General features: G+C 47.1%; 2 protein-coding genes across 8 annotated transcripts in view; one reads left to right on the forward strand and one right to left on the reverse strand.

Annotated features, from left to right (window-relative positions):
- Positions 1 to 2,864, reverse strand: sart1 (spliceosome associated factor 1, recruiter of U4/U6.U5 tri-snRNP). Its single transcript, XM_056586414.1, has one exon. The coding sequence runs from the start codon at positions 2,452 to 2,454 to the stop codon at positions 160 to 162; it is 2,295 nt and encodes a 764-aa protein (XP_056442389.1). The 5' UTR covers positions 2,455 to 2,864; the 3' UTR covers positions 1 to 159.
- pcm1 (pericentriolar material 1) overlaps positions 2,805 to 15,446 on the forward strand; it is a 24,921-nt gene continuing 12,279 nt past the window's right edge. For 4 of the 7 annotated variants that reach the window (XM_056586400.1, XM_056586394.1, XM_056586398.1 and 1 more), the window contains exons 1-20: positions 2,805 to 3,014; positions 4,153 to 4,261; positions 4,532 to 4,780; positions 4,993 to 5,331; positions 6,220 to 6,390; positions 7,003 to 7,092; positions 7,979 to 8,168; positions 9,165 to 9,274; positions 9,516 to 9,789; positions 9,904 to 10,039; positions 10,300 to 10,509; positions 10,930 to 11,087; positions 11,234 to 11,463; positions 11,790 to 11,917; positions 12,045 to 12,174; positions 12,449 to 12,619; positions 12,855 to 13,018; positions 13,340 to 13,513; positions 13,918 to 14,254; positions 14,614 to 14,759. In XM_056586400.1, the coding sequence (XP_056442375.1) occupies positions 4,169 to 4,261; positions 4,532 to 4,780; positions 4,993 to 5,331; positions 6,220 to 6,390; positions 7,003 to 7,092; positions 7,979 to 8,168; positions 9,165 to 9,274; positions 9,516 to 9,789; positions 9,904 to 10,039; positions 10,300 to 10,509; positions 10,930 to 11,087; positions 11,234 to 11,463; positions 11,790 to 11,917; positions 12,045 to 12,174; positions 12,449 to 12,619; positions 12,855 to 13,018; positions 13,340 to 13,513; positions 13,918 to 14,254; positions 14,614 to 14,759 (3,500 nt within the window). In that variant the 5' untranslated portion in view covers positions 2,805 to 3,014; positions 4,153 to 4,168. The other 3 variants (XM_056586397.1, XM_056586395.1, XM_056586396.1) reach the window with 3 other exon arrangements.

Consider the following 15,446-nt stretch of genomic DNA (forward strand, 5'->3'; position numbering starts at 1 on the left):
CCACTCTTGAGGTAAAAAAACAACAACATTCTTTGGTTAAATGATTTTATTGGACCATTTCAACAACATAAATGTACTTGTTACAACTGAACGTTTTAACAGAATTCTACTTAAAATATCATCTCACGTTTCGTTAGGTAAGTAGCATACACTCTTAGCCTACTTGGTAATGGTGTTTGCATTCATACTTTTACCACTCCCACTAAGGACAATATATGGAGTTTTCTGGGATCTCTGTTTTTCTTGAAGCAGAGCCACAGTGCCGAGTGGAGTGTCACTGCTGCTCATCTTCTTAAGCAAGGCCTCCTCCTCAAGTTTCTTCATCCTTCTCTCAGTCTTCATCTTGCCAGACCCCTTTCCATGGAAACGATGGGAAAGCTGCCTGAACGCTTCTTTTGGTGTGAGCTTGCGCCCAGACTCATCCACATACTCGATCTTGACTTCAGGTCTGTAGAGATCCTTCTCTTTGAAATCTTGTGCGAAGCCTCTGTACTCTTCTCTTCGGCTGTACTTGTCATCAATTGTCATCTTGTCTTCGATGCAGTAGTTGTCGTTGGGCAGGGGTCCTGGCTTTCCAGATTTGACACGAGATATTTTCTGCATTTGAGTGTCCAACAAGCCTTTGTTTTTACAAAGCAGTAACGCAGCTGCGAGGCCAGAACTGACGATTGGCTCTTCATCCAAAATTGTGCTCGAGGCTGTGGTGAAATCTGGCTGCTTTTGCTCCTCGTCCAGGTTGACTGTGCTCCAACCAATGTTTTCATCCATGTCGGAATCCATCTCTCCTCCGTCCTCTCTCTCTGCCTCATGCTCAAAGTCCATAATATCTTCTTGGTCCTCTCGGTTGCCTGAAAGGCCATACGTGGGAATGTCGCCCAGAGTTCTGCAAAACTCTGAGGTGGCGTTGAATGTGATGTTGCTTCCCGTTTCTGGATCTTCCTCATCAGCCGCCCTTGCGAGCAGTTTCATCTGCTGCGCCACTTTCTCACCAGAGTCCTTGAGAAGCTGCTTTTGTCTCAGCTTTCTTTGCTTCTCCAGTTGTTTCTGCAGTTCCTGCTCTGCCTCGTCCTCCTCGATCACAGCAGAGTCAGGAGGCGTGAAGTCCTCCTCATCGCTCATCTCCATCTCCGCCATGCGGATGTCATCAGACATTTGGGGAACCACGGTAACCAGCGTAGAAACAGGTTCGCTGTCTTTGGGCATCTCCGGGAGCTCCTCTGCCTGCTTGCGGCCGCGGCCACGTACTCTTGAGCCAAAGTCGGTGTTGCGAGTGTCGTCCAGCGGCTCATCCAGAACCTTCTTCCTGATCTTTTTCACACGCCGCTTGGTTTTCTTAAAGCCCACCATTTCCTGGGGTGTGTAGTACTCTGAGGCGATGGAGAGAGAGGGCATTTCCAGGGACTGGGCCTGGTTACGTAGGGTCTCTCTAATAGCCTGGAGCTCTCGCTCCCGTACCCCTTCAGCCACGCCACCTGTGCTCAGCCGGAAACTCTTTTTCTTCTCCCCATCGATCTCTTCATCGTATTTGGCCAGAACAGTGTGGGCCTTCAGTGTGGCCATGTCGTCTATGCTCTCATCTTCTTCGTATGGCTTGTAATCTGGCTTTTTCTTCAATAACTCCACATTTTTGTCAGCTCTTTCTTTGTCTATCATATTCACATTGACCAGCACATCTTCCTTTTCTTCCAGCACACCTTTGTCTTCTAGTGTGAGGATGACGGTCTGGCCCTCACCAAACGAGTCAATCTTGTGCTGTACTTTCAGTCCTTTGAGATCCCGGGATGAATATGCATCTCTTTTCTTTTGTCCAAATTCTTCCTCTACCAGACTGCTCACACCAAACTCCTGGTCCATTTCCTCCAGGAGCTGGGCTCGCTTCGCAGCTAGTTCTTTTTCTTTCTCTGCTTTGCGGTTTTTCTCAACCCAGGCAGTGGTGTCATCTAACCAATCATCCTCTGCCAAGGTCTTAACCTTGCCCAGCTTTAGATTGCGAATGCGTTTTTCTTTCAATGCTGCAAGTTTCTCTCTCATTTCTTTCTGTTTTTTTATATGGATTGGATTGATAGTCTCTGCGACGAGCGGTTCTTCTTTTGTGCCCAACTCCTTTTTGTTTTCATTCATCTCCAGAGGTTTTAGGCCAAGTTTGGCTCTGAGCTTGTTTGTATCCTGAATGCTGAGGGACGCGTCACCGCTTGCAGACTGTGGCTCAATTACTGAACTCTCCTCCAACTTTTCCTTCTTGACACGGGGCTCTCCGCTTTTTTCCCCCTTGCCTCGGCCTTCCCGACCAGGTCTTTCCCTGGATCTGGAGCGCTTCCTCTTCTCCTTGTCTCGACCTGCATCGCGTTCCGCATCTCTGTCTCTCTCCTTGTGGCGATGTTTCTTGTGTTCGCGACGTCGGTCCTCGGTGTCCTTATCCCGACTCTTCTCCTTGTGTTTTTTGGAAGACCCCATGGCTTTTCTTACAGATAAGTCCGATTCGTTAGAGGATTTTCCCAAAAAATATTTTTTGGTCCAACTTGGCGTGCTACGTAGCTAGCTGCAGTGTGCTTCACAATATCAACCGGCGGAGACAGTCACACTTTTAAATGTCTGTAAATGGTTTGTTATAGTAAAGATACAAGCTCACAGACCATCAAAAAACAACGTATCCGTCTTCTTTGTCGTTGATTAATGCGTATGCTCCCGAATACGGCGTTGTGGTTAGATTAAAATGAACGCATATGAGACGAAAGCGTATGACCCCGCTTCATCTCTAAAAACACTTCCAGTGTTTCGATCGACAAAACCTCCTGGAGAACCCACAGCGCCACTTAGCGGCTCCGCCCGTAACGACCAGCGGTGGGTCTTGTCAGCAAAGGTGTCGGATGGGACGTTTATGTTGGTGCATGTTTGTTGGCGTGAAGTGTATGTTTAGTATGTCAATGTTTATAACAATCACCCATTACTGATCAGGCCCTCAGCCTTAAAACAACCGCAGGGGGGTTCTAGTTTCTTCGCGAAGAAAGGTAAATGTAAGTAGTCCAATTTTCTTTGTATTGATGGTAACGTTAGCTCATGTAATGGAATGTATATATCACCCACATCACGAATAACTAGAGTTGTGTCAGTGTTGACAATTATCAGATAGTTCTGCTCATCTTTTAAACAATACATTTGTCGTCAACGTAGCACGTTTCTGTCTTATCGGAGTACCTTTCGCTATCAGCTAGGCTATGTTAGCTTGCTTGGTTTTGTTGAACTTATTGGGTATATTTCGCTGCGTGGTCGACGTTAGCAGTGTTTGGCTACAGGGGCTACCCATCTATGGAGGACTAGTTGGTTAGCTAACAGGTGCATATTTGCCTAGCTCTACTGCTGATCGCTGCATTTTGGTTTGCAGTCAGTGTTCGTGATAATGTATCTTTTCGCGGGGATAATAGTGACTTGCACATTATTATCGCTCGCGCACTGTTCTCCCCATTCTCGAGTTTTTATTCACCCCACCTCACGAGGCCACCGAGTTGCCATGGCGATTGTGGAGAGCCAAACCGTTGCAAACGTTAGGCAGTTCACTAGTTAACTAGTTAATACCGCTAATCGTCCCACGGCAGTACCCAACCAATATTTTATAGGGCGTGTCGTGATTGATCGGGTTACTTTTTGGTGTCGATAGCAGCAGCTGCTGCTGCTGCTAAGTTATCCTAAGCCTCTGCGCGACCGCAGGGACAACAATGCCTTGGCTGCTATTAACTTCTCTAGTAGCTATCTAGCTAGTGGCGCTGCGCAGTCCTGAGCCCGGGAAGAGCCGCGGGCCCATAACTTTCACTGGTTCCCCTTAGTCACTCATAGTGTTGACCGACTAGGGAGAGAAATCTCATCGGCGCAGGGTAAAGAACGCTCTTAATAGATCGGCGGTAAGACATTTGGAGGATGGGCATCGTTATATTGATGTTGATTCCTGGATGTGTTTGTTGATTCCGCCCCATGCCACAGCTCTTTACCGTTTGATATTGTTAGTTTACTCTGTATTATAATAGCAGTCTGTTATTGCTGTTATTGCTTGTTTATGTCTGCATGCTTTCATATCATCCGAATGATGCAATGTTTGGGTAGAAGACCTATTCCTGCAGATAAAAATAGATTGAACTGAAATGTATATTATTATTTCAGACTGTAAGCGGTTGACATGGCAACAGGGGGCACGTCTTTTGATGATTCAGAAGAGCAAGAACTGCACAACTGGGCCAATGGCAGTCTGGAGGACAGGCTTAATAACATGGTATGTTTCCTAATGAGCTACATGGAACTTAAACCAGCCATAATAATACCGGTACTTTTACAATTGACATTCTTTGTTTGACACAGAATGTAGCTCTTTATAAGTGAAGACATGTCGATAGTCTAGCTAGTTGGAAATGTGAATGAATGCCTGTTTTATATACATTTTGTTTTTAATTTAGTACTTACTTAAAACATCCCCATTACTTATACTGTATCAATGCCGTGATGAAGATCCTTATTGTGTAATGCATATACATATCTGTATCAGGACTGGGGCGTGCAGCAGAAAAAAGCCAATCGCTCCTCAGAGAAAAACAGGAAGAAGTTCTCTGCTGCAGTGGCGGAGAGCCGGCTGACCAATGACATCTCTCCGGAGTCGACACCGGGGGCGGGCCGCAGAAGGGCTCGCACCCCGCACTCCTTTCCCCATGTCAAATACACCACCCAAATGTCTGTCCCAGAGCAGGCGGAACTGGAGCGACTACGCCAGCGCATCAACTTCACCGACTTGGATGAGGTGAGCCGCTCTCAATGTTCTGAAATAGTCAACGCATTGACTTTTAAACCTTTATATCTACATCAATCTTCATTTTTAATCACCCAAATTGTGTCACTTAGTTGATAGACTAAAACTATTTAGGATTAGTAAAGTACATTGTATCGCAGGAAATGTAAGGCTTTCAATAAATGTTATGTATAAACCTCATCCCCATTCTCCTTATCCTTCAGAGGAGCGTGGGCAGTGACTCCCAGGGCCGCGTCACCGCCGCCAACAACCAGCGGCAACTGCCGGGGGAAAACAAGAAGCCCTACAACTTTCTCCCACTGCACGTCAACACCAACAAAAGCAGGGATCTCCTCGCTGCCTCTGGCTCCGCCTCTACCCCCGCCAACCCGGCCAGTTCTAAGCAAGCCAAGAAGCAGAGCCCTGGGTTCAGGGACTCCTTCGGGCCCCTCTTCCCTATCATAGAGCCACTACCCGGGCTGCTGGATAGTGCTGCAGCCGAGCAAAGCCCCCTGGCTCACAGGCAGTATGAGAGGGGAGAGTCCTGCGTCGACAGCAGCCAGGTAATGTTGAGTATGGCTCACCAACTGCTACATGTTTGGACTTGTGTATGTATTTTATATATTTCAGTTTGAACTGTTCATACAGTTCATTCATTTCTTGTATGTGTGGGTGAGGGGAATAAAGGTCCATTTCGCAGAATGTGATCAAACATATTTGAAGAGATTTCACTGATCTTCTATGAATAGAGATTTCTACTTGCTCCACATTTCAGAATAGCAGGGCAATGTTCAATTATAGCACAGTTGATTAATAATAGCACTGACCAGCTGGGAGACATCCTATATACATTTTACTGGGCGATAATTTTCCAATAAGAGGAGAAAATTAGGTTAAAAAAAAAAAGGTTAAATGTTGACAAAACTAAATGCCACAAAATGTATTGACTGATGTACATTATTAATAAGGTGAATATGATAACTTGGGAAGTTGCGGCATGCATTATGTATTTCAGTTGAACATCCTGATCCGAATAATGCACTGATCAATATATAGCAAAGAAAATACAGATGAAACATGAACTATATTGTATACATTTTGAGGGCAATATATATATGCCTTGATGTTTTCAGAAATAATAAGTGCAATATTGGTTACAAACACAAGGCTTCAAGTAAGGAGGTTAGCAACGGCTGCACCCACACTGTATGTAGGGCGATTTATAAATACGCTACCCTGGGTGCCGAGTGAGTTCGGTACCCACCCCTACCCTCCTCTGCCTCTCACTTACTTCTATCGTCTGAGCAGTCATAAAAGGGACCCAGCCATCCCCGTGTACATCACACATCCCATCTGCTCTTCATCCGACACACCTGCTGTTGGGTCCCTCCCCCTTTCTACCCAGCCCCACCCACAAACCCAGTCTCCTCTCCGTCTCTGTGTTGCTGCAGGTGGTTGGCAAGCTGGTGCAGATCCGGGAGTACATTGGCAAAGCCAGCTCCATGAGGGACGACCTACTGGAGAAGAAAGATGTGCCGGCCAACGTGGAGCGCCTTTCCCAACTCATCCAGCACCTCAAGGAGCAAGAGAAGTCCTATCTGCGCTTCCTGCAGAAAATGCTGGTCGGTTTCTCATCCACTTCGGGTTTTCTGTTGTTTGTTTCCTCTCTTTGTGCTGTTTAGTATTGTTGAGCTACTTTTCTCGTTTGTCTGTCCTGCTATTGTTTTTTGTTAGTCTAGAAAGTATGGGAAATATTTCAAGAAAGTCATGGCATGATTTGTTTGTGTAGGTAAGGTCTTTGGTATCTCACTTAGACGTAGTGTGTGTGTGTGTATGTATGTGTATGTGTGTGTGATACAGGTAACCCTACAGCTTACCACACATGCATATTTTAAGAGATGCCTTTTCTTTAGCACGGAACACACTGCAACAGTCTAGTGTCATGTTCTTTGTAAATGAACAGAAACTGGGCCATGGTATGAGACTGTAGGCTATGAGTTCTGTTTGTTTTTAAACTGGATGTTTGAGATCGTTTTACGAGATCTGTGGTTTATACCTTTTGTTTTAATTGGAACTCAATTAATCCTGCTCATTTTGTCGCTTTCAAATAAATGATCTCAGCTACCATTGTGGTTCCTAGATCTAGGTCAGACAGTCAATGGATAGTTAGCGTCAGTCTTAATTGCTCCTCTCTTGCTTTATTTGGCTGAATGTCTTGATCTTCATTCCCACAGGCTCGGGAGAACGAGCAGGACGATGCGGGGACCCTTGACTCAGCCGTGGGGTCTGGTTCCCTAGCAGAGAGCACCTCCCTCAACATGGAGGTACTGGCTTAACGGCATAACAAGGCTCCGAAAGCAGTGGAAATACAGTCACTTTATATGATCCATGTAAAGGCATGGACTTTATGCGCATAGTGTAATCTAATGTTAGCACTATTCGCTATCCATTACTTCACATGGCTTATAGATGGTGCAGTAAGATGACGAAGATGGGGTTTTGAAAAGATGGATGAAGATGGGATCCGTATATTAGTACTTTGACGTTTTGCATCTTGTACCCTTAGAATCTTTTATTCGAATCTTGTTGTATATCGTTCTAAACCATGATAATATTATAAAAAACGGCAACCAATACAATGGTTGAACATGCAACCGAAAAATTATGTAGCACAAAAAGCATCCATCTCAAAGCCTTAACCTTTATTTTTCCAGCTGAAACATTAAGAACAGTTTCTTATTTACAATATTGATCTGGTACTCATGGGGAACAAGTGATCCACTTTCAATCCACCTCTGTAAGTGAACCCACACAGTCGTTTCAGTCATTTCCAATCGGCTGTGCATTAGCTTAACAAGCAACAATGGTTTAAGAGGTCACATAGATTGTATCCATGACAACATGGGGAAGCTTGTTCCCACGTCACACCCTCCAGGCTGCCTAACTTTTACAGCGTTTGATTCGGAACAAAAAGTGACGGCTCTGCCAATAATTTCCGTCAGTGTGCTAATGGTTCTTCAAACATTTAGTAGGTGCAGAAATGTCCTACATTTATTGATGGCAACAAACGGCACAAGACAAATGACATGCACACATACCATGAAACAGACCCGAGCATAGAAACGGACACAGCAAACCACATGCCTTTTTGGTTGGGTCTGAAAGCAGTGCAGCTTCATTGATCCGTGGCTCCGCTACTAACTCCTGCAGAGCGGCAGCGGGCCGGTACCGGCACAGGGGGACCAGAAGGAAGAGCTGGAGAACCTGCGCAAGCAGCATGAGCTCCTGAAGAAGATGTTGGAGCAGCAGGAGCAGCTGCGCGCACTACAGGGCAGACAGGCCGCCCTGCTGGCCATGCAGCACACCGCGGAGCAGGCCATCGCCGTCATGGACGACACCGGTGAGAGGGAGACGCCACTCCTCGGGCATTCTGGGATAACCTGTTGAAGGGAGGCCGGACTCTTTAGTTTCAGCTATTCCCTGCCTACTATCGAGCTGTAAATATTGCTGCTCAAGCTTTCGCTCCCTCGCACAAGACTTGCTTTGTCTGTCTGATGTAACCTGGCAACCCTAAATTGCCAGGTATGGTTAGCAATGAAATAATAATAATAATAAATTAAAATAATAAGCGAAAAATTGATTATGTTAATTTTGCCTTCGTTTGACGCTGAAATCGAAGTCGATAACGAATTTCGATTAGTCGCCCAGCCCTAGTTTAGCCCATAGATGGCTAAACGCCCTCTACAAGAACATATTGAGATTGTAACTTACGTTTTTAAATCTTATTTGAAGAAGAAAGTATTTTAAGAACAGATTTCGACCAGGATCAAGCCATAGCACTATAATGTATCCATCAAATGGATTTTCATCTATCTTTCATCTAAAAGGTTTTTTCTTGGGTTTCATTTTCCTTTAAAAGCAATGTTGGAAGATTTTATATAATGAAAAACATGGCAAATGCGTCATGCCGTTCTACAAAAGTTATAATTTATATTGTGTATACAATACATATTAGCAACTGTGCAATGCCCAAATAACATTTACGAAAATAAGAATTGTTAAGGAGTGTTAATGCTACACTAGCCCAAACTCACTCGAATTGCATGCAATTACCTTACACAATGGCATTGGTTGCTTAGCAAATTCATTATGTATCTGTTGCTAGCCAACAAGCCAAACAGCTCTCCTCACACAACTTACTGTTGTTTAACATGATTGTTTACTGTGGAATAGAATTGTTTTTTTAAAACCAGTAAGTTCGCTCTGACATATATACGTCCCATTTCTAGCTGTGTGGTCTTTAGGTTATTGTGTGCCAGTTGTTTGCATGCAGCCTGAGACCAAGGCAACGGACGGACCCCGTTCTCTGTTGACTTTAATTTTGTTGCGTTGTAAGTCGTTACAGAAACCACTGGCAGCGTGTCAGGTGTGAGCATCACCTCAGAGCTGAATGACGAGTTGAACGACTTGATCTCGAGGTTCCACAACCAGCTCCACGACTCTCAGGTACGCTATGGCTCCCCTCTGCTAGCAACCAGCCCTCTGCACATAGAACCGGCTATGCAAGAACTTCAATATCATAACAAAAAATCACCTGGCGACATGCGGAACACGGGCACCTTTATTAATCTCAGACATACTTGTTGTGTTTACCCACGACATAGCCGCCATTGTTCAGTTAGCCAATTCGATGCACTTCATAACTTCCTCCTTCAAAACAAACACGCCTTCCCTCTCTGGTCCGCAGGTGAAAGCCGTTCCGGACAACCGCCGGCAGGCAGAGAGCCTGTCCCTCTCCAGGGAGGTGTGCCGCTCCAGAGCACCGAAGCCCGCCACCGGGCCGCCTAAGCACAGGCCCCTGCTGCACTCTGCCTCTGGGCCTCACGCGGGCCTGGCGAGCGGCGCAGCTACCGCGCCCAAGCTCACCGTGTTCCAGGAGCTACAAGACAAGAAGCAGACCATGGACAAGATCCTGCAGGAGCTGCACTCGCTCCGGGACCAGACCCTCAACAACAACTCTTGTAAGTAGATCATTTTCATTATGCCCTTTTTCTCTGTTACATTTAAATCAAATGTATTGTTATTTTCCGTCTATATTTTTGCGTTTTGCTAATTCGCTTCTGTGTTCCCTGCAGGCCCCCGTATGTCTACCCAGCGCAGTCTGAGCATGGGGAGCTCCACGGACTACGTCTGTACCAACGCGGCCTCCACCTCATTCCAGCCCCCGATCCCTCAGCACCATGATGCCTCCACCTCCACAGACAAGCTCAGGTACGATGAGTTAGCATGCTTCCAATGACTGAAGGCCTTTCCGCTTAGAATTTGTGAACATATTTTTAAGTTCTCTCTGGAGCAGCAGCAGCAACATAAAATCGTATATTTGAATCCAATTATTCTTTTGACACTATGCTTCTATTGTGTCTGTATTTGACGATACAAAGCCACAACTATATTCTATTATAGTTTCTGATAAAGCTATAATTATCTAACGTATCTGACCAGAGGTTGCATATGGCCTATTGTTCCCGCAGGAAGCTGAAGGAAGTCCACAAGCGTCTGAACGAGCTGCGGGAGCTGGTGCAGTACTATGAGCAGACCTCAGACATGATGGTGGACACTGTGAACGAGAACGTGAAGGAGGACGAGGACGAGGAGGAGGAGGACGGGACGGAGGACGGTTCTCTGTTTGATGCCATGTCTGATTCTGAACAAGAGAACCGCCGCCTCATCGCCAACATCAGGTACAATATATACATTGGCTGTTTAAAAACAATGGCTTTTGGATTTGTTTGAAGGAGGGCTTTGAGATAATGAGCCCTGGGTCTATAAGCCACATGTCGGCACCCTAATTTGATCCAATAGTCTTGGTGATCTAAAGTCAAGTAAATAAAGAAGTAAATAAACCCTTTCTTATCCTTCACCTTCACATTGTCTCTAGTAAACAAATCTGATCTCCTGTATAAGGAAGCGTTAACCACATTAACTCAACAGACCTGATCCTTCAGTTATTTCAATTTATGTAAAGTATAAATACAGTTGCCAGAACCGAACTAAGAATGGATGTTCTGCGATTTTAGATTAACTATTCAGATACTCTCTTAACCCCCGTCTGTCTGTCTCTGTCTCTGTCTCTGTCTCTCTCTGTCCGGTCCTGTACTCAGTGGTAACTGGTCCGACTTGAACACTCTGACCGGCAATGTCCGAGGGGTCCAAGGCAGCGGCGGCGCCAACAACCGTGACGGCAGGCTGAACACGGCGTGCGAGATTAACAACCGCTCGGCTGCTAACCTGCGTAGCCTCAACATCCCCTCCGCTATAGGTACACACACACACACACACACACACACACACACACACACACACACACACACACACACACACACACACACACACACACACACACACACGGAGGGGCTAACTGTCACGCTGACCTCACTACTGTAATGTGTTCTCATATCCGTTCAGAGTGTCAGTACAACCAGGCTAAAGACGACAGCGAAGAGGATGAAGACGAGGAGGAGGGCGGTCTGGGAACGGGGGCCGGGGCGCAGGCCGCGGGTGTGGAGAGCGAGGTGTCGGGGTCCAGCCGTAGGAGCAGCCTAGGGGGGGCGGCAGAATTTGCGCAGAAGGTTCACCGGCTGCAGTCGGCAAAGCAGAAACTGAGTCAGCTACAGGAGCTGGTGGCCATGGTGCAGGTACAGGGAGATGACGATGTTGGGCTGTTGATCAAGATGGGGTCCGGATATTAGTACTTCTTTGACATTTTGCATCTTTTAGTAGGTTATTCCTTAGAATCTTTGATCATTCTAATCTTGTTATTTTATTGTTATGATTATATGCTTACTAAGTAATCCTTTGGACCATTGTATTGCTCATATGAATTGATAATAATTACTTTTGTAGGTCCCAAGTAAATCGAATAAAAAATATGTTTTACTTTTAGTAACCTTTTACCTGCACACCATTGTCAGATAAACCACCTGTCTAAGCAAGCTGCGGTCTCCCCTTGTCCCTCCCCCAGAGCGACGACACCGACGGCACCACGGCCAACGAGGACGAAGTCCCGCATCAGCAGCCCAACAACACCAGAGACCATGTGGTGTTCCGGACCGGCGCCAGCAAGAATACCGTGCTGTCTGAGAGGGAAAGGTCAGAAAATACATCCATCCCTTCCATAGCCATTGAATAACTTTGCTGCCTGTTTAAAGATGATTTCGGGTGCGGTTGGTTGTCCACGTGTCTAACGTGTTGACCTGTGATGGTGTGCTGACGCCAGGGAGAAGCTGTATGATGAGAAGCTCCGGCAGCAGCAGCTGGAGTTGAAGCAGCTCCACGACGAGCGCCAGAGACTCATGGACATCCAGGGCATGATCCAGGACCTGGAGTGGGTGTGTCCCGACCTCCAGGTAACCTTCTGTCTGCCGTTCGCTTGCGTACTAAGAGTCACTGGAGAGCAGTCTGGATTATCTGACCCTAGGGCTGCACGATTATGACAAATTATAATTCAGATTATTTTGCAGGATATTATGATGTCGATTATTCATTCCGCTCAACAGATGATCAATTGGATTAATATTCTGTGGCGTCTACGTTGTATTAAACGTTTTAATGATACATTTTTTGCCGATTTGTAACGGCTAGTGGAATCAAATTATCGTCCCTTTCTCTTCTCTTCATTAGTCATCCACGTCGAGCATCCCCAGTGTGCAGGGACTGATAAAGAAACTCCCAGCAGCTGCGTCCACTCCAGCCCCCACAAAACCTAAAACGTCCTCCGGCCATCACACCAACTCGTCTATGCTCAATGCCACGGCTCCAGAAGCTGCTAACACCGCCGTCGCCGACAAGGAGGTAAGACCCTCCACTTAACACCGCCTCCGAATGTCAAATCCTTTATGCTCGTACAAAGGACGATTCAGCTGAAGTCCTGGAGCAAAAGGCCTCTCGCCCCTTTAGTGAGGTCACAGATGAGCAGGTTGAGGGTGAGGCCTCTCGTAACATTCAGTGCAGCTCTGTGCCGGTGCTCACCCTGGCCCCTTGACACCGTTAGCTCTTCCTGACCCATAATCCTCTGCTCCGCCTGCAGCTGTGGACAGAGATGCGGCGCCGCCAGATCCTGAAGGAGGAGCTACGGGAGCGCCGGAAGCATCTGGAGTCCCTGATGGCGGAGCAGCAGAGACGCAGTGGCCACGCCCACTCCCCCTGCAGGAGCGACCACCAACAGGCACTGCCCCTCAGCCGCGACGAGAGGTAACGTCAACAACAAACCTTAAAGTGCCGAGTGCTAAAGTGTTTGAGATGCTATAATTAATTTAAACCTTACTTAAGAATGTTGACTATCAGGTGGTAAATAACAGGTCAGGTTTTGTGTGGAATGCCCAGGGTGACTATGAGACAGTATTCTACCAGCTGTTTATACACAACAAAAACTAGATCCTACATTTTTTTTACAACCAGTCAAGCCTTGTTTTTTGGGTTGATTCATTCGATCGAGAACCACCTTTCGTCAACGAGTTCACTGTATTTGCTGTCTTTTGACCTGGAATCTATCCACCCTTATCCGATTTTAAGGACTATGGCCACATGGGGAGGCTCCACCCCCTGCCACCTTGATGAAGACTACCGCTCGGAGAGCGCTGGGGCTGCCGGCGATAACGATGAAGGCGGAGCCGAGAGCAGCTCAAGCAGCGACGTCCACATTTATCCCGTAAACAGGAATCAACGCTCCTTCAAGAACCAGGGAAGGTCAGTCCCAATGAGCGTTCTCCTAACATCCTGTATAGCCGTCCTCTCGCACACTCTCTGGCCCTGACTCTATGAATCAGTCTCTCTTATCCTATACATTTAATCCAAAGAGCCTTATTGCCATAGGAAACATATGTTTACATTGCCAAAGCACGCAAAAATATACAGAATACGAAAATGTAATTTTTGTATTTTGAATACATCATATCATAATCGTATATATAAATGATCGTATATTACGTACAATGATCATATATAATAACAAAAATACAGTGACGGTACTCTACTGAGGCTGTATCACTCACTCACTCACTCACTCACTCACTCACTCACTCACTCACTCACTCACTCACTCACTCACTCACTCACTCACTCACTCACTCACTCACTCACTCTCCCCCTAGTAACCTGAAGCCCCCGGCCGCCTTCTCGGGCGTGGAGGTCAGCGGTCCCATCACAGTGCGGGCCAAGGCCCGAGCCAACCACACGGCCCCCAGCCCCAGGCAGATCAAGGTGGCCAACCTGTCGGGCAGCCAGGCCGCCGGGGCCACACGGCGCCAGGAGAACCTGCGATGGGCCTCGGAGCTCTCTGTGAGCGAGGCTCCTCGCGCTCCTCCTCCACCTCCTCCTCCTGCCGCTCCTCACCTCAACCACAACCTCTGGCAGGAGCAGATCAGCCAGCTGCAGAAACAGTTGGACCTCAGCAGCAACGTGTACCAGACGCTCCTGCATGACCAGCAGGTAGGCTCCTTGTGACCCCTATAAGGACGCTGGACACCACCGTGGTAATCTCCACAGTGATCTTTAGGAGACAATGGGGTTTGGCCCACTAATGCGTTGGCCATGTAGGCGTTATGCCTTGAAGCTACCCGGGTTTGATCCTCCTCTCTTTCAACCCACTTTTCTCTCTTCACAAGGCCATTACAATGTTTATTAAACAAGTTTGATAAGGAGCTATTGAAATGAAATGACTTTAATGACAATATATAATCTGGTATAATTATTCTGTCTGTACTTGGAACAATAAGGAGTGGTCTTCCAGTGCCTCACTAACGGTATACCCTCTCCCTGCTCCACTACGGGATGCGCGTGTCCCCCAGACCCAGTCCTACATGCTCCAGGGCCTGCTGGCGGGGCAGTACAACGCACTGCCCAACAACCTGGCGTCTCCACAGCTCCCCCTGGTCATGCACCAGCTGAACCGGGGCTACACCCAGCTGGCCTGGCAGCACAACCACGTCCAATGGTACATCTGGAAACTAATATGCACTCAAACTATTTACTTACACAATCACTTGGTCTTTTATGATTTGACCTCATTGTTGCTGCACCTTATGGCGTATTTTCACCGGAGGGTTCGGTTCGGTTCGCCTCAGTCCGGTAGTGAGGGGGCGGTATAGCCCAGGTCAGTTCCAAGGTCGCATTTCCACCGCCGACAGTACCCTTATGGTAGGCCGGATGTCGATCGCCGCGGCAGCTACGTAAACATCGTGACATCTTAGCAGTGTGACATAGTGTAGCCTGCTCAATAAAAAAACAAAAAAAAACTGCTCCATCAAGCTTCCTCTGCACGACTTCCTCCCCATGAATGCAGTGGAACGTCTCCACCTCCTTGTTCGCCCAAGTTGAAGTTTTGCTCGAATTCTCCATTGTCAAGAATAATACCTCGCGGGTACGGTTTGTTTGTTTTTATTCCCATGTCGCCCGGAAGTGATGATTCTGTCGACCAATCATTGGAGGGCATGTGTAGCTCGAACTTGCCGGCACCCTCTCAGGCGTCTCAGTACCCCAACGGAGGAGTAGTGCGAGACGAGTACGGCTCAGTACGGGTCACGCCCACTTTTGGCGGTGGAAACGCGATCCTTTGCGAACCGACCCGCACCCTCCGGTGGAAACGCGCCATTGGTGTCTCCGGTACTGGTAGTCATTGTTG

Source organism: Gadus chalcogrammus, chromosome 3, assembly GCF_026213295.1.
Source record: "Gadus chalcogrammus isolate NIFS_2021 chromosome 3, NIFS_Gcha_1.0, whole genome shotgun sequence".
NCBI classification, from domain to species: Eukaryota; Metazoa; Chordata; class Actinopteri; order Gadiformes; family Gadidae; genus Gadus; species Gadus chalcogrammus.